Here is a 27,572-nt window from a genome sequence, read left to right as displayed (position 1 = left end):
ACCAATCACAGTCACTAGCACCTGTCGAGCATGCATAAAAGGTGATATCTAAGTATCATTTAGGCATCCTTAAGTACTTCTCATTAATGGAAGTTTCAATACACCGATGAATATGTAAATGTAATAATATTATATTCAGAAGATCGTCTCCTTTTTTTTTTTTTGCTTTTGTTTACGCCTTCGTAGAGTTGAGAAACATCAAACACGTGGGTTATTTTTCGGTTTTTTGTGTGTTTTAAGTATAATTCCCCAACGTTGGTTGTTAATGAAAAACAGAAATAATATGTTAATTCTTTGCACGAAAAGATTGAACAAGAGACACGTAAATACACAAGGCAAAAGAGTCAGAGAGGCATCAACGTACAAAGTCCCGAATCCAAATCTTGTCTCTTTTTGTCTAGAATCAGTTAATGACACACATCATCTTTGGTACGTTTCCTGTTCTTCTTCAGTGTCTCTTTTTGGTTGCACTTCAACAATTGCAACAAAAGAAAACCCTCCAAAATAAAACTCAAACCCCACGGAGAAATGTTGCAAAACCCATGCATCATCTTTTGGCGGATACATATTTAGGTGAGGAAAATAATCATATAGCCAACTCTCAACGAAACAAGCAAAAGAAAGTACATTTAGAACCAAACAAAGCGCCAAGGGATACAAATATCTCACGTTATACATACACACACAAACACACATATCCATAGTATAACGTGACAAACATACATTCATTTCCGTAGAACACACACGTAAATACGCAACTAAAAATTGATTACCTGTGATGTTGTTGTTGTTCGAGGATGGTAATAGTGTTGTGACTACTCATTCTCTGTCTCTTAGCATTCCCAGAAGAAGACGTTTCCTCAACGTTGCTCTTGTCCATCACCGCCTTCAAAGCTTCCTCTATCGTCCCTATACAATACTCTTCCATCTCCTCCTCGCCTGAACTCTCGTCTCCCGTGACAAACAAAACGTTCTTGACTCGTCCACCTACGGTCGTTATCTCCGCCTTGAGCGTTTTGAGACGCATCGCTTTCAATGTTTTGATCATGTCCGGCAATAGATCCGACCTGTCTTCGCAGCAAAGCGACGCTTTAATCACGAATCTGCCATCTCCGGTTTCTTCCTCCTCCGTGAAAGCTACAGTTAACTCATCGTTCTCCGTTGGAACCAAGTTTGTCTCCGAGATAACCGAAGTCTCTTTCTTCAACTCCTTCACGTGTTGAATCACTTCCGCTAGTAACGACGCTTTATCAGTCTGCATAATGCATAGCAAAAAGATAGACATGAGATAATCACAAACATAAATTTGTTATTATCGAGGAGAACATCATGTGGTCGACGAAGTGATGATTTGGTTTGCTTTTATTCTTTTTGAGCGACGCCGTTTGTTTCTCTTTATTACATCAACTAAGCATGAAGCGACATCGACGTTCCATATATTCCCACACTTTTTATTTATTTTACAGTTCCTGACTGATTCTTTCCTCGGGAATATAACAAATACCTAGAAGATTCATGATTCAAGAGAAAACCTTTGAATAACTTAGTTCCTTTTATAAAACCTAAATGTTAAAAGTAAATAAAAAAGAGACAAAATGTGACATGAACTTTCATGTCACAGCTGCTATGTTTGTCCATTTCAACTCTCCGTTGTTTGTAATATTCTTTTTATATTACTTTTTACGTTTTGCATCTTAATGGTGTGTCATGGTCATGATCATGAATGTGTACTCTATGAGAAAATTTGAAGTAACAAAAAAGTTGTGACTTACTTTAGTGGTGTTTGGTAATATGCTACGGAGCTTAGCAAGATGATTGTTGATCCTCTCTCTACGTCTTCTCTCGGCTTCACTGTGACTCTTTGAAGCAGCCAAAGCTTTGGCATCCATGATCTCTTGTGCTGTCATCTTCCCTAACTCAGCTTGTAATCCGAAAGGGCCTGACCCGGCTTGCACTACGGGACCTAAAGCTTCGGACAAGATCCGAAGCTGTTCGTGATGATGATGTGTTGCTGGCGTGGCTCCACCAAAACCCTCGTACCCAAACTGTAGCCCCTGATGATGAGCTCGACTTCTATGGAAGAAACTCCCGTAGAAAGATGCTGGAGAGGGAGGAGGAAACGGATCGAACGGTGGTTGGACCAAAGTAGGCCATATTGGGGAAACGGAATCTTGAGAGAAGATAGTGGATCCGGATCCGACGTTATTACTTGGACCTCCGAAAGATTCGGATTGAGAAGGATCTTGGTGATGATTAGGGGAGATAAGTTGGTGGAAGAAGAGGTCACTTTGGTAATTTCCTATGTTGTTCATGGCTCCTGAACTTTCTACTTCTTCTTTCTTTGCGCACATCACTAGTTTCTATGAAGACATAAAAGTCTCCATCTTTCTACTCTCTTTCTCCTCTTCCTCTCTCTCTCTCTATCTCTATATATATTTATATTTTATATTTATGTATGTGTGTTTGTAATAGTACGGAAAGCTGGTTAAAAGAAGGTAGGAGTTTAGAGAGTTAAAAAGAGACAAAAGCTTGCTTTCAAATGCAGATTTGTGTAGGAGCACTTATATTGTTCCAAAAATATATATAGAGTTTGCAACTTGTATGTTGTGTTGTGGTGGAATTATTAAAAAAGCAAAAAGGTTAATGGGTTTAAGTTTCTTTAGATTATCCATCTCTTTAACCTACGCATGTAGATCTAACACTTCATTGTCGATATAATTTGTATAAGAAAAACAGTTTATATCTTTACTTGCACAGGTACCTAACAAATGGGTTGGAATGATTATTAAAAACTCTATGTGTAGTAGACCACTAAACTTAGTTATTACTTTTTTTATTTATGATTTCAGGTAATGACATGTCTATGATATTAGCTAAACTAATGTTTGAGAGAAGAGTGTTGATAAAAAAAAAAAATCTTTGAGTCTACATATTTTTTTCTTCTGAATATGCAAATGGACCGTAAACAAAAACTCATATCGTATGAATGTCTATGAATAATGTGTTGTAGTTTTGCACAGCAGGTAGATCAAACTCAAAATATATTAGTGTTTTTAAGTTTGTTACCTTATCACTCGACCACAAGGTCCCATACATTATTACTTGGGTTGTGTAGGCACATAACATGTTGTAGAAAAGTTGTCCAAAAATGTTTGTAGAATAGTGTTCTGTCTTTTTTCATTGATTATAACCGTAATACAAATGACTAGCAATCGGTTTACTATTGATTTAAAACGACGTTATTACAAAATACGCGATCGTTCAAAATTAATATTAAGCAAAATAGATCATTACATTTGATATTCTCCAAGATGGCATAAAATATGACCTTTACATCATCAAATCGTCTACATTTGATACTGAGAATGAGGTTTTGATTGAGCTGGAAATATTTAAGGCTATTCTTATTACTCTGTTAGAATATACGCAAGCTAATTTATTTAGAACCACCACATGATCTAGGACAATTTATCTTTTGTCTTATCTAATTATATTTTCCATAAGCCTTTAAGTAAAAATATATTTCCATCAGATATATATCGAGAATAGTGATAAACAAACATAAAAAAGGAGAACCCAAATTTTATTAGAACTTGGGATTTTTTTTTTTAAACGAAAAATGAGAGGCTTGAATGAAATTTAAGTTTATATGCATTAAGATTCAATTTTCATAGTAGAAAACATGAACTTCTAGGCGTCTAGCTATGTAAATTTGTTTGTCTTTTCATTGTTTCATATCTATGTATATTTAGATTATGTACAATCGGTCTGGAATAAACTTTACGTAGGAAAGAAGTGGGTTTTGAATACTATGAGCATTTTCTTAAACTTCCAAATTCACAATGTGTTTTTGTTATTCGTTGTTAGAATCATGAAGAAGCTCGTGATTCTTGAGGTACACGATCCGAGAGACTCGACTACAGGTGGAGGCGCCAATAGGTTATTTTAAGTGTTGAAAGGCAAGAAAAGAACCTTGTGCATGCGAGTGAAAGAGTGATTAAACTTGAGAGGGGTACACACATTTGTTGTGAGTGAGTGATAGAGAGAGAGAGTCGTAATATCGACCATCATCTGGAGGTTTGGTGGAAATATTTTTAAAACAAAAAATGATGCTATCTCGGCACCTGAACTCGTTACAGTGATCAGTTTTTTTTTCTTTCTTTTAACTAGCTGTTTTGTGAATATGAGTATCTTCTTATCATTAGGCTTGGGCAGATTACTAGAAAATTGAAAAACAAAAACCAAACGAAAAACCGTTACTAAAACAAAACTAGCGTTCACGAATATTGGTGCCTATATATTCTGAACCAAAAAAACTTAAATTAAACCGGAATTGAGTCAAGAATCGAATAGATACACTAATATTTGAAATATAGTTGATATACTTAAATATTAATTATATTTTTTTTCAGTAACTAAATATCCTTAAAAATATTTATATACCGGATTACTCAAAAAACTATTTAGACGAATAATTTTTTTATTTAAAATATTTAAAATATTTAAAATAATCTAATATTTATATACCGGATTACCTTACTTGATATTTAACATAGAAACCTGAATTGCTTGACCCTTTATTTGAATTATCTGAAATTACGAAAAGCAGAATCAAGTCGGAATCGAATTTGATCTAAAAAGACTGGATATTAACTACTTTACAATTTTGTCGTCGAACCAAAAACCAAAATAAATAAACTAAATTTAATTAATATCCGATTGATTCTTAAATATCCATAAACGGAAAACTAAAATACTTGAACCGAAACAGAACAAAAAAATGAACACCATACTATCATAGTATCATGTAGTATATCTGAGTTTAATCTTTGCCGATCCTCATTCCTCACACATACATAATAAGAAAATTATAGATTTATACTAGTGTGTATCGTCATAAAATCACAATTGTTCGTGAGAACGTCTTAGACGACATAACTAGCAAATTATTTATTATGGGTTTTATATACATGGATCTATATATGTAGAGATGCATATAAATGTATGTATACATGGATAATCTTTTACAACTTCTAGCCTTTCCTAAATAAAATTATTTATCCGATGAATGTAAATATGGATGGGTAGTGTGCAACTTGGAAAGTCACTCTGCAAGTCGCATTTGCTTTCAACTTACGGAAAGCTCAACTAAGGAGTGTAGCTATCAGAAGAATATAAAATCAAAACTAATATTGTCTTATTTCGTAGTGATCGGTCCATATTTTACTTTACATTACAGCCCCTTATAGGATATATGAGAGCTTGAGAAAAACTATAACCGAAAAATAAATAAATACAAAAAGATGAAATTAAACACAGAGCGAATACAAACACACACAGATTGTCGGACCGACCAAAGACTAAAAAAGGCTGGCCGTATCATCATGACCTTGCTAAGCTTGCAATCAAAAAGCCCTTTTGCTTTCCTTCGCACTTTCATTTCATTGTAAAAGCTCTTAATAAATTTTATCGAATTAGAAATTAATTTATTCTTGTCAACTTCTGAACACTCCTTCTAACCAAACAAATATGAGTTACTAATATACAATACCGAACCGTTGGAAAATTCACATGTACATGTATCCATGCATGAATCGGTATATACTCGGTTTTAATTTATGAGATAAAAGTAGATGCATGACTTTTTTAAAAAAATTTGATGCAATGGATTCTACTTTCTCTTATTGTTGTCAAAAAAAAAAAAGGATTCTACTTTCTCTCTATCTCTAGACTAGAATGTAACGCATGACCAAGCTAAATCAGTAGCAAAAACACGGCCCACATTTATTTCAGATACGACCTTTATTTCATGTAGTTCGCTAGCTAGCATTTTCGACTCTTTCAGATTTATGTACGGTCTTCTACGGAAATGAATTCCTTTTAATTTTTTTTATATATGTTCTATTGGCTGATTCGGTGAGCTTCGAAGGAATGTATTTAGTGCTAGAGTACCTGATCTTAGTTTGGAATATCTTCTGACTAATTCTAGAGAATGAACCGATCATTTGTTACAGTGCACCATATTAGACCGAAGCTCAAGTCCATAATAATCAAATAGTGATAATTTCGTTTTCAGAAGGAATCGAACCCATAATTGATATGAGTAATTGAGTATGCACCAAACCTTAAGAGATTACCAATAGACTACTAGTACTTAGTTAATTCCTTTAGATTTTCTTAAAATAAAATATAATTTGGAAAAAATTCGGCAATTCTCTTTGGTTTTTTTATTAGTATGGTAAACATTTATGAGGTATCGGGGTTAAAGTTTGACGGACTATGTTGTAAACATCTGAGAGACTGCTCAAATCGTATTCGAAGAAAAAAAATGTCAATAAAAGCCGAAATAACAGAATAATTGCGCCCGGCAATAGAAATAAAGTAGGGAGTCAATTTTGCTCACGAAAATCAGTGCTCTTTCTCTCGAGCTTCATTTCCCACGCTAATCCTTTATGGCGTCCCCATGACCTTTTCATCATACTCTCTCTCTCACTTACAAGTTTTAACATAATAGATTATTGTAAAATAATTTTTCCTCTTGTAAAATACTCCATCTGTATTATGTTTTGCATTATTTCTCTATTTTTTAAAATCAAAATTAACTCATTTATATGTTTTAGCCACCTTGATGTATTAATGTAAGAGAGGTGAAAATGCATTTGAATTATAATCATAACGACGTTATGTACTTATGTGACAAGTTATTTGAATTGATCTCGAAATTTCTTATAGGTTTCGGAATTAAGAATGAAGCAAGGAGTAAATATATAGCCATGACAATTATGTTAAAATAAAATGTTTTATATTTTGTGAACAATATTTATACTCCGTCCTTTGTCTTAAAGACTTGAAGAGATACAAAATTACATAAAATATTCACTAAAATAAAAAATTCTTTCATTTCGTTTACTTTTCTGTAAGTGAAAAAACAAATCAACTCCTTTTATTTTATATTTTCTAGTCTTTGTTAAAGCTAGTAATAATATATATTTAGAGAGGGGAGAGATAAGTGACAGAGAAGAGTTTTGGAACAGAAAGGCAAAAAACATAGATAAATAAAAACACACATAATAAAGAGGTTGACCGGCAAAGTGCGGACACAGACGCAGTCTTTGTAAGAAGTCTGGTTAACAAAAGTAAAAGAGGCCGAATCATAAGACCTAACTTAAGCACTATTTTATGTTTGCTTATTAACAAGAAGAAAGCTACACTTTCATTCCTCTTACTCTCACCATTTCATTCCCGCAGGCTCCATTCTTTTGACCATTTTGGTAACTTTTGCTTTGTGTTCTATATACCATATCTTTTCTTAACAATAAACTATACACTTAAAACTCAAGACAATCCTCGAGGAAAAGACCGTCAAAGAATTCTTGGAGACTCAATATGTTTTTATTTGTTTGGTTATACCCTAAAATGATGTAATGTATATTGGCGCATTGTATATATACATGAGTGATGCGTGCTTTTTTGTAAGTATTGCCAAGTAGTACATGTGTTGTAAGTATTTTTTTGTCAGTCTTGCCAAGTTAAACCATGTATAAGAATACCTGTGATTTTGTTATAAGTTATGTACATGACTAGATCATAAGAGCTGGATGGGATTGATCATTCTAATTATATCGAAATTATCATCAGCGCATTTTCTAATGGAATAGATAATTAAAAAAAATCTTACTGCTTTTACATGTAAAATAAAAATCTTACTATTAACTTAAATGAAATTATAATAAATGTATATATTGAACAATTATAAGATTATCTCCAATGTAAAACTTCATTTTTTTTGTCCAAAATGAAGTAGCTCCACAATGGAGTTGAATTTTGCTTCAATTCAACTCTATTTTAGAGTAATAAATAAACAAAAAAAATGCATTACTCAATTTACAGAGTAAACCGACTTCTTACTTTATTATAAAGTGAAAAACGAAGTGAAATTAGAACAAAGTTGATTGTAAACTCCATTTTAAAGTAGAAAATAGAAATGCTCTAACAACGTGTTAAACCTTTAAGAAACATTATCAAAAATTAAATAATAAACATAGATGAAACAAGAACTATTTTTCTTCTTCTTAATATTATAGTTGTATCAGCTAAAACCAAAATAAAAGGGACAATTTGGCAATAGGGATCATGCATTGTGACTAGTAAATCAAGTTGCACCTCCACAGCTTTTGTTACCTACATCAACTTTTGACCCATTTCCTTCTCGACACATCTTGGGAATGATAAATTCCACTTTATTACATTCTCCTTTTATAACTTACTACACTTTCCATGGGTTGACAAAGAAAAACTTACTACATTCTCCATTTATAACTTATTTTAAGTTATAAAATTTAAATAATAACAATACAAATTAAATACAAATACAAACCATTCATTTATCAAATAACTGCATGTTTTAACTTACTATTTTTGAATAATCAGTAGATACTATTCTATCATTTGATTAATTTTGCATTTGAGTGTCATAATCGATTACCTCACACACTGTCTTTTTGTTGATGTAAAATGGTTGATAATCAATGTTTTATAATTAAGATGTATTTTAGGATCAAGTATTTTTTGGCAAAGGAATAAAAGACTACAAAAAAATATAATTAAATTAGTTAAATTTAAGTTTATCATGAACATTTTTTACCAAAAACAATTGACACTAACATATTTTATTTTCATTTTAAAAACATAGAATTGTTTTAATATATAAAATAATTTATATCTTTCAACCTGTTTTATGCTTCAAATTTATTTTCATGTTTGTAAGAAAACCCTTAAAAGCTACAATTGTGAAAACCTTAAATATAATCCGATCCACCATTTGATTATATAATATTTAATACTAATTAATAAATTATTTAATTATATAAAAGTAAAAACCTAAAAACTAAAAAACACTATGAGAAAAAAATATTCATTAAAATTGAAATAAATATGTTTGAATATTTTTATTGAAATATTATCTTATAATAAATTTATAAAAGTATATTTGCATATTTTTTGATAAAAATAAATAACGAAAGTAGGCTTAATAAAATCTAATAGTGTTTTAAAATTTTAGTGGCCTAATTCATAATATATCACGTAAGATAACTGTTTTTCAAAATGTGTTTCTATTCTAATATGATATATAATTCTTCGATTTGAAAAAAATATTTACTTTTAAATTTTCTTAAAAATTACGTATATATTTAGGTTATTTACAATCCGGAAGCCATTATATTAGAATATTCACATTTTGATTAGTTTAGAGTATTTTTCAATTTAGAAAAAAAACAAAATTTCATATATCATAGCAGTCAGGTCGGATGTTTGATAAAGAGATATATACAGATCACGAGAAACATCCGCAAGCGAACAAATCTATTTCCTATTAATTTTATGGAATTAGAAATGTATGTTAAAATTATTTATTGTGTTATTTAAAATTTGTTATTAGATAGTATAACTTAATTTTGTTTTTAAATTTTATTTATGGTTAGAAATTTAATTATAAAAGTTATGTATGTTTAGATTATCTTATTATATTAATAAGAAAATGTAAATGTTTAAATTTATTATATTTGTGTTGGAACTTTTAAAATTTATGTGATAAAAGTTTAATATTTGTTCATTGCAAAAAAAATATATTCATATTTTCTTAACTCACCTCATTTTTTACCTTTCTGATTTCTTATAATTAAAATGATACATATTCTTTATTGATTTTTCATTGGTTAATTTTTTTTAATATATTTTTGTAAAATATGTATTTTTTTTATTTTTATCTTATTGATCAATATTTTATTTTCAGATATAAATATTAAAAAAAAAATCAACCAAAATGATGATTCTAATTTAAAATATGATAATATATCTTTATTTTTTTCTGCAAGATAAAATATTAATAAAATTATAATTTATATTCATCATTTTAGGAATTAAATATTAACCAAAGTTTGTTAAATACATATTTTGTGATGTTCACTTTTGAAATGCATATATTAATTTCGATTAAAAAATTATAACTCTAAATATTATTTTTATAATTTATATAATAATGGGTTGTTTAATTAATTTATTTATATGTATCATTTATTTTAATTATTTAATGATATCATATCCTTTGCATTATCTTTCATATGAAAATTAAATAAATATTAATTTATAATATTATTTCATAGTGTTTAAGAATTTATTTCTTTTCTAAAGATAGATATCAAAAAGATTTTAAAATATGACTATCTCCAATCTTCCATTGGAGATGATATTACAGGCATCTATACATTTGAAGCTCTGTATTGTGATATATAGACATATTACATAAATATGAGCAGCCTCAGCAACTAGTTATATGAAATGATGGAGTAGACACAAGAATCCCAAGATTTTTTAGTGTCTGCTCAACCTATTTTTTCATCGACCGGTTTGTTGGGAGCTTCTACAACATCTCTAAGATGAGCCATTGATGCCAAGGTTGACTCAATCACTTTTACGAATTTAGTTTTCTTCCACTAAGAAAAATAAAGAACAAAGGGTCAGTTTCTGGTCACACGCATGGGTCTATTGGTCCCCTACTTTTTCTTCTTTCGTACCTTCTCAGTATATATACGCTTTTTCTTCTTCTTGCATATATATTATATATATCCATATTATATATTTATATTCTAGGAAAATTAGATTGAAATAACTTCAAGTGACAGATGATCACTGAACCACCAAAAACTTAGCACATCAATCACCACTAATCGACCGCAGGAATATTGCGTCACGCTTACCATAATATGATTACATTTCTGTATATACCATTTGCAAACACATTAAAATTATTATAGAAGAAATCATCGATTTTTCAGTTATTTCCAAAAAATATACATAATTTTGTGATTTTATAAAACTAAAACACCTGAATTAACTATTTAGCTTAGTTCTCTTTTTCTTTCTTTGTCAAAAAGCTTAGTTTAATTAAAAAATAAAACTCATGAATTAACCATTTAGCTTAGCTTAATTTAAAAAATAAAACACACGACTTAACCATTTAGCTTAGTATGTGATAACTGATCATTTAACGATCTGCAATCATTATATAGATGTGCATGTGTGTCAATGTGCGGATATTGACATTTTATACATTGGTCTCTATGTGATATATAAACTGTAAATACTATATACACACTTGCAGTTCCATTTAATCAGTAGTTGACTTACTGAAGTAGAACTCTAATAAAATGTACTTAATATCCACAAATTCAGATCAAAGCAAAATCCTACACTACTAACTGCATGATGATAAATAATCTCTATCTACATATATACAGTGACATTTATGATTTATGTATATAGAGAAATTAATTAATGGGTTGCGAGTCAATATCTAACACCACTATAATTATGGTAATCTTAGCCCTCGGTGTTTTCCTAATAAATGGGATAATAGTCTAATTAGGAAACAAAGCAAGTGCGAGAAACTTATGTGGTTTGAGCCAGAAATCAAACATTATGAGTTTTTTTGTCTGGTCTGGTAAAAAGTAGGTTTCATAATGCATAATTAGCTTATTCTAAATTATGTTGTGGGTATATTTTATAATATAGTCCATATTCAAAACAAATGTACCCCCGAGGTAAGACAATGGTCTTTTTTGCTCCATGAATACTTCAAACCACTTTGTATCAAGTGGTTTAACCACATACTCTGATGATTTAAGGAAGGTTGTGTTACAAAAAAAAAAAAGTAATACTATTTATTTGCAATCATTCTCACAAAGCATTGGTGTTACTCTTGACTTCTATGCACCCAACTAACTTTTTTTAAAAGAGACAAAAAAAATGAAAATAGTTAATAATGGATCCTTAATTAGTATCTCATAATTTACCATATTACACAAGCATTGCTGTCATGCGTAACCGTCTCATAGGCCCCTTTTAACTTGCGTTACCACCATACTTTCATAAGAAATCAGTAGTACATATTTCACATACTTCAGACGAAGAAATGGAGAGAATCTTGGCAAATGTATGGTGGATTCGAAGCTTACTATCGATATTTTCAAGTCGACCGAGAAGCTAGTCATATCATATAAACCAAGAGTATCCGCATTCAGGCGCGGACCCAGAGAAATATTTTGTACGGGGCACATACTGAAACAAATATATAGATTAGGGGTTTTAACTAAATTTGTGTTGAGTTACTTGAGCAAAAACAAAAATGAGTGTGGGGCAAGTGCCACACCCATCAACCGCCTGCGCCCGCCCCTGTCCGCATTCTATAGCAATGTAAAGAATATATATATATATATATAATATTTTAAGAGAATGTATATTTAAAAATTATCAAAGATATTTTTTATCTACGAATATACCCATTGTTTTATGATAATTATATTTTGGTCATTTAATTCTTACGAAATCCGTGGTTCTTTTTCATAACAGGGTTTGATATATTGTGATTTTCATTGTCTTAACCATCATTCTAACTCTAGTGTTCACCATTTATGATAGCATTTAGGTATGTTTAGGTTGCTTACACTCGCATTTGTGTGATTTCAGGTGTGGAATGGCTTTAGTTGATTTTTGGAAGGATTTGGGTACAAACATGGACAAAAGAGAAGAAAGTGACAAGTACATGCTAGCACCACAGGTCAATGCAAGGCGCGGTTTAAGACTAGAGAATCGACTTGATCGAGAGGCAAACCCATGATACCAACTCAGCCAAGAGGAGGTCGTGGAGAGGACCGCATGCTACCACTCCAAGATGAGCGTGGTTGCAGTATCGAAGCAGGGAAGCGAGGAGCAGGAGCGCGGGCTAGGCTTGCTTGTGCAATCGAGGCAGGGAAGAGATTAGGGAGACCACAGCCTATGACTGCATGCTGACGGAGGCCTCATTTTATATCTGTGGGCTGTCACCGCAGTCTGAAGCAGACGACATTATGCTTCCGAGTTTCATTAATCCAGATTTTTCTCGGGTTGATCCGGGTTTATCGAGTCAATCCGGTTCGACTTTAAGAGGTTTATAAATACATTTTAAGCTCAAAATCCATCTTGTTTTCTATCTTAAGACAATTATCTCTTGGTGAAAAGTAAAAACAAAAAAACAAAAAATCTCCGATGCAACTTTTCTATGAATCTTGAGTATTTAGTATATATCTTGCTTTCTAAAGATGATTAGTCTTGAACTTTGTATGTGTTTAAGGTTATTCATGGGGATTGGTGAGTTAACATATCTTGAATCCATGAATTATGTAGATTTAGGTTGGTTAGTGAAGAGTTAAGTGTTTAATGTCATATTTGTTTGTTTACATGCTTGCTAAGTATTCTTAATGCTAGTCACTAGATTAGATTTGATCATTCTCCTTTAGACAATAATCTATTTTATGCATTGAAAGTGTGTTAAAATGGTTGAATGAATTTAGTATTTGCTCTAACATGATTAACCAAGAAGATTTGATGTTAGGATTTCTATATGGTTACTAGCTAGACCTGATTCAAATACATGTTTGATTGTATTAGACCAACTGAATTTAATGTATAATACTTGATTACCTATGATTTCCGTAATGAACATGAATTAATCTGTCTAATAAGAGTTCTAGTCTTCTAGACCTATAGAAATTTATTGATTGCTTGCTTGACACATTGACTTGGAATCTAGGATTTCTATCTTACCTCGTCTGCATAGGAAATTATTGGAATTTCAGTTGATAAATTAGTGTGAAGTGTTCAAGCAAATTAAATAATCGATGTATCAGGGATTTTATCTTACCTCGTCTGCATAGAAAGACGTTCATAAATCTCTTACTACTCTAGCTCTCGCTTGAGTAATTGACTAAAGTGGCTTCGTGCTATCTTTTTCTTGTTTTGATTAATTAGCCTTTTTAGTTCTTTTCTTTTTGGACCTTATGAAACGAATTAGGTTCGCCAAACAGTTATAAACAATGTTCATTTGGAAAATAAATTCACAAAATTAGAAAACACGTGGCTTTACTATTAGTGTCACGTAGAAATGCGTCCTTTCCGGGATTACATTTTGTAAGCTAGCACCCAAATCGTGATAAGTCAGGTATTGATGTTCTATCGACTATATGTGGTTTGTCCGCCAGAGGCATGTGAAGCTATTGTTAAATACTTGATACATTGTATATATCTTTCTATGAAAAAAAGGAACATCAAAGAATTTTTCGGTCCCTTTGTTTTGGTACCACACGAATGTTAATTGTTAACATGCATACATGCTCATCATTAATTTGCATATACATGTGCCTGCGAGTGTCTATATCGTGTGCGTAATTATATATAATACACAAAGTGTGTGTCTGCCGTGAGAGACAGACCGTACATCTCAAATTCTCACATACATTCTCGAGACTTCTCCGTTGCTTCAATTTGACGTCTCATACCACATGCATTTGCATCATTGCTCCGGTCCACACCTCTTTTCTTTATGTGTTAAGCTGTGGACTCGTTTTTGTTTCTTTAGTTTAAGTTTTAACTGTGTTACAAATTTTTTTTTTAAGTTTTAACTCACTCTAGGGTTAAAATATATTTTAATTTATATTATTTATGTCTATTTTATGGATATTAGGAGTTTCAATGTGTCATGCACATAAATAATAAATTTAAATATAATTTTATTTTAATTTAAAAATAATAATTGATTTATATTTTAACTTATTTTTATTTTTTTCAGTTTGAAAAAATAAAATCATAAATGTAATTTTATGTCATCTTGTTTCTTTTGATTTAATTTAATTAATTTAATTTTATTTTATTTAAATTTCACCAAAATTAAATTTATATTTTCTAAGAATAACTATCAACAAAAACTTATTTAATCAGTATTGTTTTATTTATATGATTTTTAGGATTTTTTTTAACAAACGCGTTTATTATTTCATTAAATAGACGAACTTGAAATATAGGTAGCTAAGATAGGAGTTGATTTACATTTCGTAGACAAAATGTTCTAGCTATAAAGATAGAGACTTTGGCTCAACTAATGTAATTAGTTGGGCTGTAAGAGTTGACTTTACCTTTAATATTAATCTACATCCTTTAAATTATCAATTATGTTTTATCTTATTTTTTAAAGTTATATAGCAAAAAGAAAACGTCGTAAAAGCTTTATTTTTTAAAGTTCCATCTTTTTAAGCTTTTAACAGTAGAAAATATATTGGTGTAGTAATTAATTTTAATTTTAAAGTTACATCACTTACAGCTAAATTAAAAAAACCCTACAGCCTAAATTCTACGGTAAAGGTTTTACTAACCAATCACCCCGTCATAACTCATAAGAGCATTATTTTTATTGGTGCCCTAATAATATGTCAAAAGCCCGTTTATTTTCTTGACCACTTATTCTAAATATTATTAAGCCTGCTATCCAATAAGAAGACTAAGCCCATTTCAAGTACAAAAGGAATTACCCTGGCCCTAAATTTCGTTTTAACTTCTTTTTTTCTTGTCCAAAATTCATCCAGCCGTTTTCTCTCTCTTTTACTTTGAAAACTATTTGGGCTTCTTGACATTTTTCCACAACTAAAACTATATCATCTTAAATTATTTAAAAGAAAGAAGAAAAACTGCGGACATAAGACTATGCAATGTACAAATATATTCCTTAGTATTTTTATGTTTTCAAGCGATATATTCTCTACAAGACAACACACACAAAGTGGTAGACTGTAAAATACCAAGTCTCGGAGTTTCCTCTGCACTTTGAATTTTCTATATAGGGGTATTACCAAATGACGACCATTGATTGCTCGATAAAAAACAAATGTTTCTTCAATTCATTACATTATGCTTCATCCAGGGCTCATTGGTTTGATCAGGGAGATCTTGCTTAGCCGTTTATCATACAAACAATATTTTATGAGGAAACTTTCTGCCGTTTATACATGTTTTAGTTCATTTAAAATTAAAATGTATTGTTAAGGAACTCTCCTCGAGTAACCAGGATTGCCACGATATACATATAAACATAATAATATTTTTTCTTATCCGTATAAATAAAATGATTGCCGACAACGCTGATGCAAAACTCAAGAGTTTGGCACAATTTCTCCATGGAGTTAAAGAAATATCAAAGCTAAAGGGTCGCTTTTAGACATTCACCTTGAATTTTCTCGTGCAGATAATTCGATATTGGATCCATAAACTAAAACAAATATGGCATAGGCTAAAGCTAGTTTGCAACGTTTGCTCATCACAGAAAAATAAATCGTATATTTGCTTTACTTATACCCTAGCATTATGAAACCGTAATACCAGGTAAATGATTATCATTTTTCAAAAGCGATATGTGGCTGATCTGGATCAGACTCATAGTGGTACATATAGGGGAGACACTAGACGATACATACCCTAGAAATAAAGTTCATCCTCAGTCATTAACTGTTTTGTTTTACACATTAAAAATCATCTAAAATTAAATGTATTATATATTAGATATTTCTTCTTCCCTCAACCAAATTATATCTATTTAGAATTCCATTTAATTTTCTTTTTCTACATCTAAATATTGTATATATATTAGATGGCAGTGGTTTTACCATTTTCATGCTTGAAGATAGTTTCGTGGCATTTGGCAGTATATATTTCTTATATATTGTTTGCATTTGATTTTCAAGATTTGTGAGATTTTGATGTTTGCGTTTTTTTACTAGTGCAATCATATTTCGAGCACTCAGAATTAGTGCAAGAGAAAATATAAACAGTTAAAAAGCTGGTTTGGAATTTGCCCATTACCCACCAGTTCTTGTTCCACAATCCACTCAACAGCCTCTTTCGTTCTTTCGTGCCTTGTAAAAGCATGATTAATAGAGAGTTCTTAGCGTAATATAAGAACTCGTCTCTTAACTTTTAACTAAAAAAGTTAAAAACCGGCTCTTAAATATCTTATTTAACATGCTCTAATACCTTTAATCTGATTTAAAATATCTTCATCTTTTCCTTTGCTTCACTACGAGCGATTCACAAATCATAGTTTTTTTGTAAGAACATTTGAATAATTTTCTTAACATATGATGCCTTAATTTTAAGGAAAAAAAACTTATTATGTCTTATTTTTCAACATACGTTTTCTATAAATAAATTTTTGAAATTAAATTAATTATATTAAAAGTGTATGTATGTATGGCTTTCTACTGAAAAAATATAAATAATAAAAGAAATCAATTTTATGTCCTTTAGGAATCAATTTATATTTTGGTTCAGAATACAAATAAAAAAATATATTTATTATTTAATTTGTGTGATTGATTCAGAATATACACATGCATAAATATAATGTATAAATATATATAATTTGTATCACACAAATTAGTCTTTTGTTTAAAAATGTTTTGGATGCAGAAATATAGGCTTCCCCATGTCCAGGATTTAGTCTAAATATTAGTTTATAATGGGCATGGATTATAAATTATTTATTTCAATTCTTATAAAACTAACTGATATTTATCAAAGAATTTACTGGTTTTCAAAGTCTTCAAAAGGTAGGAATTTTTTACTTTGTAAACGTTCATAATTAATAATTATAACTGAAATTACAGTGGAAAACTTTGAAATCATATCCTAACCCTATGATGTATCGTCAATCGTATAGCCACATGATGAAATCTTCAACCATATAAGCAGCAGTTATTATTGTATAGATAAATCTTAAAACTATAGGTATATCACTGCTTAATCTTAATCCATGTCAAGCCTTATCGTTTAATAATAGGTATACAGTTTAATTAACACACAAAGTATAACCAATTTCTTAATAACTTCATTTTGCTTGAACCTCGACTTTTCCCATAACTTACACTATTTTTTCACCCATTTATTTCATGTTTAATGGGAATGAAAAAGTTATGAGTCGCATGTAAATCTCCCAGCCGCGAAAGATTTATATCTCTTTCCCAAGCAAAAATTATTGAAGTATAGAGCTGAAAAATATGAAGAGTATGACTCCCAAAACCTCATTTGGTCTATTATCATCTTCATGTGTAGATATAATAATATATTCAAATTAAATATCGGATATATTCCATATGATTTTGTAAAGATAAATTCCATAGTTGTTATCATACTTTCCTATTCTCTCATCTCTTAGGTTTTAACTTAAACTTTTGTACTATTTATTTGGTTTGAGGCTTTGAGCCATTCAATTAGATGCAGTTCTTCTCTATGCTTTAGCACTGACCGAACCCCAAACCCAAAAAAAAAATATCATTGGAAGTTTAGGTTAAATGCTATTATATCCCTTAACTAAAAAAACTTTGCATAAAATATAATTTTCCAAAATCCAAGCTTCCAAGAAAAAGAAAACTGTATAATTATTTAAAATTAGATAGGTACCGTGAAACATCAATATAATGTGATTTATATTATTAACATATACCGCAACTCAACCTTAATACTATAGTCTATAGATGTCACCAAAGCACATATAAACGATTCATAGTATATATATACCTCTAACGATTATCCTTTATAAAAAGTGATTCAATATATGCAAGTTTTAATATGATATATTGTGCAACAAGAGAAACATAACACCTTGCATCTATGAAAGTCAACCTTTTGTGACAGAAATAAATTTATTATCGGAAAAAAAATATTAAAGAAAGTCATATCTGGAACGTGGTTTCATTAAAAGTCCACGACGCAATAGCTAATTTTTTTCAGAGCACATGTAAAGGCAATGGATCGATAGTTCATTCATTACTCTGTTCACACGTCGACTATAATTAGACCTATTAATACAATACGAGTGAATGCAATCTTCTCCTGCAAATATAATACCATCGATTACACAACTATGAAATCAAATATTTCATTATTCGGAAGATTTTATTATACTATTTTCACCATTCCAGATATTTTTTTCATAGTAATTGCTAAGTTACAATCATGCCTCTTTTTCAATTTCTTGAATTCTAAGATACCTCGATGCACTATTTTCTTTACAAGGTTTAGTACCTTATAATTATGGTTTTGCCTTTTGTATATCAATGATTAACCAATGTAGATTCTGTTTATGTACGTATTATTATCGTAATATTAATTCATCCTCATGATAATAATATGATATTTTGTTAAAAAATATCGTTGACTTGATGCCTTTTGTTGGTTTATCTTTACAAACACTGTTTATTTTTCCCCGACAATATGCATAATTCATTCAGTCTATCATGTTTTGATCCAGCTGATGACATAACAACGAAATTTTTTTAGACTAGACATGTTTGGATTCAGTATGCATAATTCATTTTATCATGTTTGAATTCAAAATATGCGTCCATCTAGAGTTTTTTTTTAAATTATAAAACATATAGATACAAACAAAAATCGCCTTTAAACAATTAAAAATACTATTAATATTAAAATTTCTCAAGTTTTTGTCAATATAGCTACTCTCGATTGCTATTTTTTGTTAACGACATTCTGCTAATATTTTATATGTACAAATATATAAAAAGGTTATATTATATTAGTATATTACATGGTATTCAGATGACGAGAAAGACAGAAAAGGAAATCAGTTATTAGTTTTATCAAACTTTCTTCTAACAACAGAAAGAAAAACAGGGATTACCACCAAAGCTTTTAATTAACACATAAACTGGGCTACTTTTATAAAAATAGAGCACACATGATAAAGCATCCTGCGTTGAAAAGACAAAATCCCACTCCCTCACATCTCTTAAACTTTACACTTTGTCAACTATATGATATATATAAATATATTGATTAGCTTTTACAATATTGTCTTCCGAACTGTCCAACAAAACTTTCTTCTGTTTCTTTCCAAATACATCCACAAACTTAGAAACAACATCTTTTTGGCCTTTTCTTATTGATTAACAGTTTTTTTTGGCAGATTATAAGAAAAAGTCTGGCCTCTGGGCTCTTGTTATGCTAAAATATCCTTCATCATCTTCTGTTTCCTCTCTCATCGTCCATGGCTTTGAAATTCTCTCAAATTCTCTTTATAGTTCTCTGGCTCTCATTCTTCTTTCTCCTCCTCCACTACTTGTATTCCTTCAACCTCCACCATCTTTACTCTCCAAATGCGGATGAGCCGTCGATGCCGAAGCACCAGGACCGCAGTCCCGACACCACTAGATTAGTCAGCAGAAAAGCTCTCTCCCATAGATTTGACTTCACTCCTTTCCATCCCCGAGAGAACAACCACCATCATCGTCCTTCCGGCGAGAAAGACGACGGCGATGAGATCGATCCCCGTTACGGAGTGGAGAAACGCCGAGTTCCCTCCGGACCCAATCCGTTGCACCATTGATGAATGACGATTACACGTTCTTGATTAGAGTGGTAACATTCAAACCAAAGCCTGATCAGACTTTACCTAGTTTTTTTTTGTCTTAAAGGAGGATATTAAATATTTAGATCTTTTTGTTTATTTTCTTTAATAGGTCTTTCATAGTTTTGGTCTTGATACATATTTTTATCATGAGTACACAAGTATATTTTAGCTTTACTTTGACGATTTTATCTGTAAATATGTTGGTTTACTATCAAGAAATAATTCACATATCTTGGTTATTGTGGTTAACGAGAAAAAAAAAAGATTATTGTTTTGTTTTTTGATTTGTTTTGTTTTTGTTACCTTATGTTGACTGTTATGTATATTAATTATCAATTTGAAGAAAAATTAGTCGTTGATTATAATGATGATGTATCATTATATAATTGCTTTGACTTTGGGATTAGCCAACCAGTAGCTGCAAGCCTGCAACGGCACGTCACAACTGAGAGTTATTCTAGATGCCTTATTATACCAAAGACAAAATAATACATAGTATAAGATACAAATATAATCTCTCTATAAGAAATATACAAATATAACATATGATAAGAACGTACTAATATTTGTTTCATACGTCCGAAATTTGAACTACAAGTTTTTTATAGCCTCTTTTTCACGCTTATATATTATGCAAAATTTTATATGTAAATCGTCCACTTTCATTTCTTAAAATACATCGAGTAATTCATACTGTTAAAAAACAATACATTGAGTAACTGACTTTATCAATATATACATGCAGTTTAGCTAGTGTTGTTAAGCTAACTCGTAAATAGACTAAAAAAGAAAACTCGTAAATAGAGTTTAAACTTTAATATGGTAAAGACATTTATTTGGTAAATCTGAACATGACTTTGGCCAGTATAGTGTCTTGCTGTCTTTTCGATAAAAATAAGGAAATTGTCATTTTACAAAGCTTCACTGTCTCTCAATCTCAGGATGTGCCGACTTTTCTGTATTTGGTTTCTTTCTATACCAACTAATTTGTTTATTTTAAAATATTATTACAAATGCTGTTGACAATTGTAAAGAGGGACCAAGATGTACAAATGGTAAACGACTGAATTAATAATTTAGGGTAAATTATATCGTCTTCTAGCATATTAAAAAGAACGATTTTAAAATAATATATTATACTTTCCATAATAGTTGTTTCCCTTCACATGAGTCTAGTGTTGTGTGCCATCATATTTTAATGGGACCTATTTTCAAAGATTAGGTTTTTGTGGCGTAGTTACCTTGTGATATTTTATAAAGGCAAAATAAAATAAGCGTCGGTAACACATACAAACCTTACTTTCTAAATACATTAGTTCATTTAGTTTAAACTAAATGATATACATATATAGAAATTTAAATAATATAATGTCTAAAAACATAAGATTCTAAACTCACCAAGTAAATGATAATTGAAAAATGCCTCAGTTAATTAACTGGATCAAAGCTTCAAAATGAATTGTTGTTAGTGCATGACTTTTTGATTTTTTTTATATATTACAGCTGTTTCTTAAAATTATTGAGACTTGTTCATTAGAGAGCAAGTGAACATGCACCACAAAAGATATTGTAAAAGTCCATGTATTGTAACACTAGTGGTAGTGTTTTCGAAGATCCTCCAACAATGCAAAAACAAATCTATGTTTAACTTGATGAGCACAGTATGTTAAACAGTAAAATGAAGAGAAAAATAATAGAAGTAAATAAATAATATTATTTATTGTTATTTTCAAATTTCATGAAAATATATTTTTATAACTTTAAGTATGTGAAGCCGTACTAAACCGGGTGTTGTATACACGTGAAATTGCTTCGATCTCTGAAGCAAAACACAACCGAGTCAACCCACAATCATGATAAGGCAAGGGTTCAGTCTCAATTCTGATGCTTATCGCTTTTAAATTGCTTTCTTATGAACTAATCAAGTTGAAACATGTATCAAACAAGTTAAAATAACACTGTGCCTATTGATTTTTTTTTTTGTTCTGAAATTCAATAAAGGAGATAAACATCTTTAAGTTAGATACATAAATTTGAAAATATAAATGAATATTCAAAAAGGAATTTTCATATAGAAGCCTCAAAGCTGGGTTAGTAAAAAGGAAAAGAAAAGCCCAAAGTGGCCCAATAAATATTGTCGTTTGCTACTTCAACGACCCAAGAGTGTGAAACAGTCCACCGTAGCTCGCGTGTTCCGAGGGAAAACGAGTAGTTGGGTTTTGACGGAAACAGTTTCCGGCGAACGATCGGAAGGGAAAGTTCGTAGCTTTCGCAGACGAAGTCACGAAGCCTTCTCCGCAGCCAAAGGGTCTATTCTGAGCCCATGAGCTTGAGGATAAGCTTGTTGTGACTTGTGACCGACGCAGGTCAGCCAACTTTCTTATATCGTATTTTTAGCTTAGTGAAGGCGGGTAACACATAAGGAGATTGTTAAGGTATGATTAATCCCCTGAAACATCAAATTAGATCATCCCCATTTTTTGCAGATGTTTTTTCTCTGTCTGAAGCAGAGCCTGAGTTCAAGGACAAAAGTATGGGAAAGAGACCAGTGGATGATCCACAGTTCGAAGCAGGAGGAGGCAGCGGTAAAGAACAGAGCACAGTGGTGAAGAGGATGATAGAACTATCAGCATGATCAAATAGGAAAACGAAGAAGCTTTGGGTCTTTTTCACAACCTAATCAGCTTCACCCTCTCTTAAAGACAAAACTATTCCATGAGTAGGATTGCCTGAGAAAGAAAAAACATATTTTGTTATGTGTGTGTGTTTTTTTTTAACTTTACTTTCTTTTTCAAGCAACTGAAACAAAAGCAAGTGTAATCTTGGAAGTTAAGGGCTTTGTAAGAAATGCAGCATTTGATTCAAATATGCTTTCTACATTGGTAATGGTGTTGGTGTTCAAGGAAACCACACAAAGATTCAGAGATAAGAAACAAAGTTACATAAGTCATTGTCATCGACCTGACATCTTTTTTTGGTTGTGTTTGCCTGAAAATCACCAAACAAAGGAAAAGCAAGTCCATAACACAAAATGCTAAAAAAGAAGAAAAGGACTATACAGCTTATATGTAGGATCTTACCAAGATTTTCAGTTTTTGTAATGAATAGGTTTAGAGTGAGTAGATATAGTAGATATGCCTCACCTTTCAATGTTAGTACAAAACGAGTGTGGTCCAAACGAAAGAAGGCCATGCAAGAGCATCCATCACTCACCCTTCATTACTCTAGAAAATAAATATCTCCATTAGATTTCAGTTGCAGGGATCTATGACATTTGATTAGCCATGATGAATTCATTCTCTGAATGTTCTTAATTAACTAAACATTAGTGCTAATTTGTTCCACTCAATTAAGTTTCTGTTCCTTTTGAGTTCGTTTGAGTTTTAACTATCTCCTCGCCGTAATCATCTATATTATTAAAGTTGAAGTACACATTGAGATTGTTTGGCAATATGGATAGTAGTTAAAAAAATAGTATTGTTTGGAAACATGGATAGTAGTAAGTTAGGAAAAAAAATAATGGACTTATGCTACTAAAAATTGGAAGTCCATTACATTATATTAAAAAGTAATGGGTCTATGTTATTTGATATATAAATATTAAAATCAAAACAATAATTTAAAGTGATTTATATCAAAAAATCATTCAAAAAAAATATATATATATATTCAAAATTTGATTTTTACTAACATATTTTCTAATAACTATTATAAAAATATTTTCAATATATATAAGAAAAATACAATACAAAGCCTAATTTTAAACACCAACTTACGTTATGGTTTTTATATTTCACATTAAATTTTAAAATATAATATATATGATTATTTATATGATTGTACGTATAAAATATTATTAATTATAAAAAACTTATTTGATGGTACGTATAAAATACGATTAATTATATGATAACACATATTTTGTAACCTATGATGACACATATAGGATATATATAATAGTGATTAAGGGTGGGCGTTCGGGTTCGTTTTCGGGTCTTTTGGGAATTTCGTGTTCAGTTCAGATTTTTAAGATTTGGTTCGGATTTGGATAACCAATTTAAATAGGTTTGGTTTAAATATTTGGATAGAAAAATAATAATTATTTAAGTATTTTTGGAGTTTTGAGTATATTTTAACTATTTAAGATATTTACGTTTGATTATTTGTATATATTTTAAAAATACACCCGCACGGGCGTGCGGGTCCAAATCTAGTTTATTTTTATTCCTTTTCAAGATATATAATACTCCATATATGTTTTGGCCAGAGAGATTAAAAACTTATTTTCATCTTAAAATATTATCAAAAATATAATCCACAACAACTTAGTCAATTATCGTAAAATATAAAACATATCGTAAAATATGATTGGTTACATAATTTTTATTAAAGTTAAAATTATCAAATATGAAAATATTTTATATTTCAAAACATTAATATTTTGTATAACATTTATATTTTAAAACAGATAAATTAACTGTTTTTGAAGAAAAAATACTTGATAAAAAAAATTCATAAACCTAAGGAAAGAGATTATTATAACAAATAATAAAAAAAACTTTCTGCAGAACAGTCCTCTTGTAAAGGACTTGGATCTTCTCTGCCTTTCGCTTTCACTCGACCTTCTCTCTTATCATTTTCGTTACCATTATTGTTTCATTACCATTATTGTTTCTGATTTTTTTCTTCTCTGCTTTGTTAACTGTGCCTTGCTTTTAAAGGTTTTGTTTTATAAATCTTTATTGCTAATGCTTAGTCCTTGTCTAAACCTCTGGCTATATACTCTATAACTGTACAACTTACTCCGATATGCTCATTAATAAACCTGTATTTAAGCAAACCATAAACCTGTTGTGAACATTTTGAAAATTGCAAATGCTTAGTCGGTTATTTGGATTTAACCCCATAAATTCAGTTTTGTCATGTTGTAGACTGCTGAGGTGCTTACACATGTCTATATAACACATCCAGCTGTGTTTTTATGCAATCATAAGTTAGAGAAACAGATTTGGCTTTTACTCTCTTGTTCTTTCTTGGGTCACTACTTCTTGGCATTTCCTCTATAACAAACCCTAAAGAGAAACAAAGATGGAAAGCAGAGGAACCTCTAAACCGTTATCCTTTTTCTCATGAAATTTCTTGTCTCAAACTAATCTCTATTGGAGAAAAAAAAAGAATACTATTAAGGGTTGTTTTCTTGGAAAAATCTTGTGTACATATCAACCAACATTCATGGTTCTCAAAAGGGTCCCATAAACACATTGTGGTGATAGCTTTGTTTTCATCTTCCAACATTTGCTTCAACAAGTGGAATAGTTCCAATACAGAGATTAGATCCACATAAAACTTTTTCTATCCTCATCTGCTTGTATCTTCTCACTATAACTTCAGTGAAGATGCTTAGATTCACAAAAAAGCAGCAATTATATTTTTTACTATGTGTGTGGTGTTTGGTGGTGAACTGGAGCAGCGCAGAAACAGAGGAAAGTGAAGGAGGTCCAATGGAGAAAACAGAGAAAGCTGCTCTCTACTCTACAGTTCAAGGGTTCGTTGGTGACTCTTGGAATGGCTCCTACCTTTTTCCTGACCCTTGTGGTTGGACTCCTATCCAGGTTCTTTCTCTCATCATTCCTCTTTGATCTCATTTTGTGTTCACTCAAGAGCAACAAAAAGGTACCAATTATGATAAAAGATGTTGAACTTATAAATATGGTTGAAAATCTGAAGTAAATTTCTATATATGTAATCTAAAGCCAGAAGACAGTAAAAAATGAGATTTACTTTCTTTATTTAGTAATTACTAATCAAAATTCCTCTGTTCCATTTTGGTGTGTACTCAACTTCACCACTGGAATAATAATTAGTTATCATTACCAGTTTCAGAGAATAATGTCACTTCCTTTTTTGTGTAACATAAAATTCAATTTTATATATATCCTCCTCAAATATTTAATTCTTTGTTGTTAACTCTGCAGGGTGTAACTTGTGATCTATTTGATGATCTTTGGTATGTGACTGCTTTAAGCTTTGGGTCTATGCGAGACAATTCTCTTGCTTGTACTGAGATTCCAGTGATCAGACCACAACTCTTTGAGCTCAAGCACCTCAAGTCTCTCTCTCTATTCAACTGCTTCACATCACCAAACCAATATCTAGCTTCAGGTTCAGACGAGAAGTGGCTGGATCTCTCTAAAAGCTTGGAGACGCTTGAGATCAGATCAAACCCGGGACTGATCGGTGAACTCCCTTCTTTCATCACTAGCCTCACCAATCTTCAATCTCTAGTGGTGCTAGAAAACCGGTTAACAGGTTCATTGCCAGAGAAATTAGCCAAGTTAACCAGACTGAGACGGTTAGTGCTGTCTGGAAACCGGTTTACAGGGAGAATACCGGAGGTCTATGGCTTAACCGGATTATTGATATTGGATCTAAGCAGGAATTTCTTCTCTGGATCGTTGCCTTTAAGCGTTGGAGGATTGAGTTCACTGCTGAAACTGGATGTTAGTAACAATTACTTGGAAGGAAAGGTACCTATAGAGCTACAGTTCTTAAAGAATTTGACTCTTTTGGATCTTAGGAACAACAGATTCTCAGGAGGACTGACCAAAGAGATCCAAGAGATGAGTTCATTGGTTGAACTAGTTTTGTCCAATAACCATCTCGAAGGGGACTTAACAGGAATAGAGTGGAGAAATCTGAAGAATTTGGTGGTTTTGGATCTCTCCAACACAGGGTTAAAAGGAGAGATTCCATGGTCAATCTTGGAGCTCAAGAAACTGAGGTTCTTAGGTCTAAGCAACAACAGTCTCGGAGGCAAACTCTTTCCTCAAATGGAAACCAAAATGCCTTGTCTCAACGCGCTCTATGTAAATGGAAATAACATCAGTGGAGAGCTGGGGTTCTCTAAGAAGTTCTATGAGAGGATGGGAAGAAGACTTGGTGCTTGGGGCAACCCTAATCTGTGTTACCACGGTGATGAAATCAAGAACCTTCGTGATCATGCTCCTTTTGGAGTGAACCAATGCAAGAGAATGAAGGCGGTGACTTTGGCTTAAGACAGAACCTGGAACTTGGAAAGTTACGAAGCTGTGATCTTTTCAACCATGCATTTTATTCAACTTTGCCAATATATCTTGTGTGCATTTTCTTTTCTATTTTTGTTACTAGTAGTAGTAAGTATCAGACATAACATGTGTACGTATAAATAAAAGAAAGAAACCCCAATTGGAAAAAAAAATCGTTTATTGTATTTTTCTGCAGCGCCACCAAACAAGAAGGCGATCAA

The 27,572-nt window shown here is 31.1% G+C and overlaps 3 protein-coding genes across 3 annotated transcripts; 2 read left to right on the top strand and 1 right to left on the bottom strand.

Annotated features, from left to right (window-relative positions):
- Positions 1 to 568: 568 nt before the first annotated feature.
- Positions 569 to 19,888, bottom strand: LOC103831292 (transcription factor bHLH30). Its single transcript, XM_009107182.3, has 2 exons — positions 1,773 to 19,888; positions 569 to 1,255 (listed from the first exon to the last, which is right to left on the bottom strand). Exons 1-2 carry the CDS (start codon positions 2,349 to 2,351, stop codon positions 770 to 772), a joined length of 1,065 nt encoding a protein of 354 aa, XP_009105430.1. The 5' UTR covers positions 2,352 to 19,888; the 3' UTR covers positions 569 to 769.
- LOC103831290 (CLAVATA3/ESR (CLE)-related protein 12) lies at positions 19,886 to 23,260 on the top strand (the record flags this gene model as incomplete). Its single annotated transcript, XM_033274397.1, has 2 exons — positions 19,886 to 22,653; positions 22,774 to 23,260. A coding segment is annotated over one exon (378 nt), but the record flags the coding sequence as incomplete, so codon positions are not given.
- A 1,444-nt stretch (positions 23,261 to 24,704) lies between these two features.
- LOC103831289 (piriformospora indica-insensitive protein 2) lies at positions 24,705 to 27,538 on the top strand. The gene is made up of 2 exons (XM_009107180.3): positions 24,705 to 25,899; positions 26,263 to 27,538. Exons 1-2 carry the CDS (start codon positions 25,684 to 25,686, stop codon positions 27,340 to 27,342), a joined length of 1,296 nt encoding a protein of 431 aa, XP_009105428.1. The 5' UTR covers positions 24,705 to 25,683; the 3' UTR covers positions 27,343 to 27,538.
- Positions 27,539 to 27,572: the final 34 nt, after the last annotated feature.

This window comes from Brassica rapa, chromosome A07, assembly GCF_000309985.2.
Source record: "Brassica rapa cultivar Chiifu-401-42 chromosome A07, CAAS_Brap_v3.01, whole genome shotgun sequence".
NCBI lineage: Eukaryota > Viridiplantae > Streptophyta > Magnoliopsida > Brassicales > Brassicaceae > Brassica > Brassica rapa.
Note: the sequence above shows the minus strand (reverse complement) of the source record. Positions and strands in the feature narration are given on the sequence as shown.

What these genes read in the sequence shown, in the direction of transcription:
- LOC103831292 (XM_009107182.3), bottom strand. Translation starts at nt 2,351, where the DNA reads ATGTGCGCAAAGAAAGAAGAAGTAGAAAGTTCAGGAGCCATGAACAAC. An exon ending in TATTACCAAACACCACTAAA is followed by an intron (nt 1,256 to 1,772) that starts GTAAGTCACAAC and finishes TGCATTATGCAG; the next exon opens with ACTGATAAAGCGTCGTTACT.
- LOC103831289 (XM_009107180.3), top strand. Translation starts at nt 25,684, where the DNA reads ATGCTTAGATTCACAAAAAAGCAGCAATTATATTTTTTACTATGTGTG. An exon ending in GTGGTTGGACTCCTATCCAG is followed by an intron (nt 25,900 to 26,262) that starts GTTCTTTCTCTC and finishes TTAACTCTGCAG; the next exon opens with GGTGTAACTTGTGATCTATT.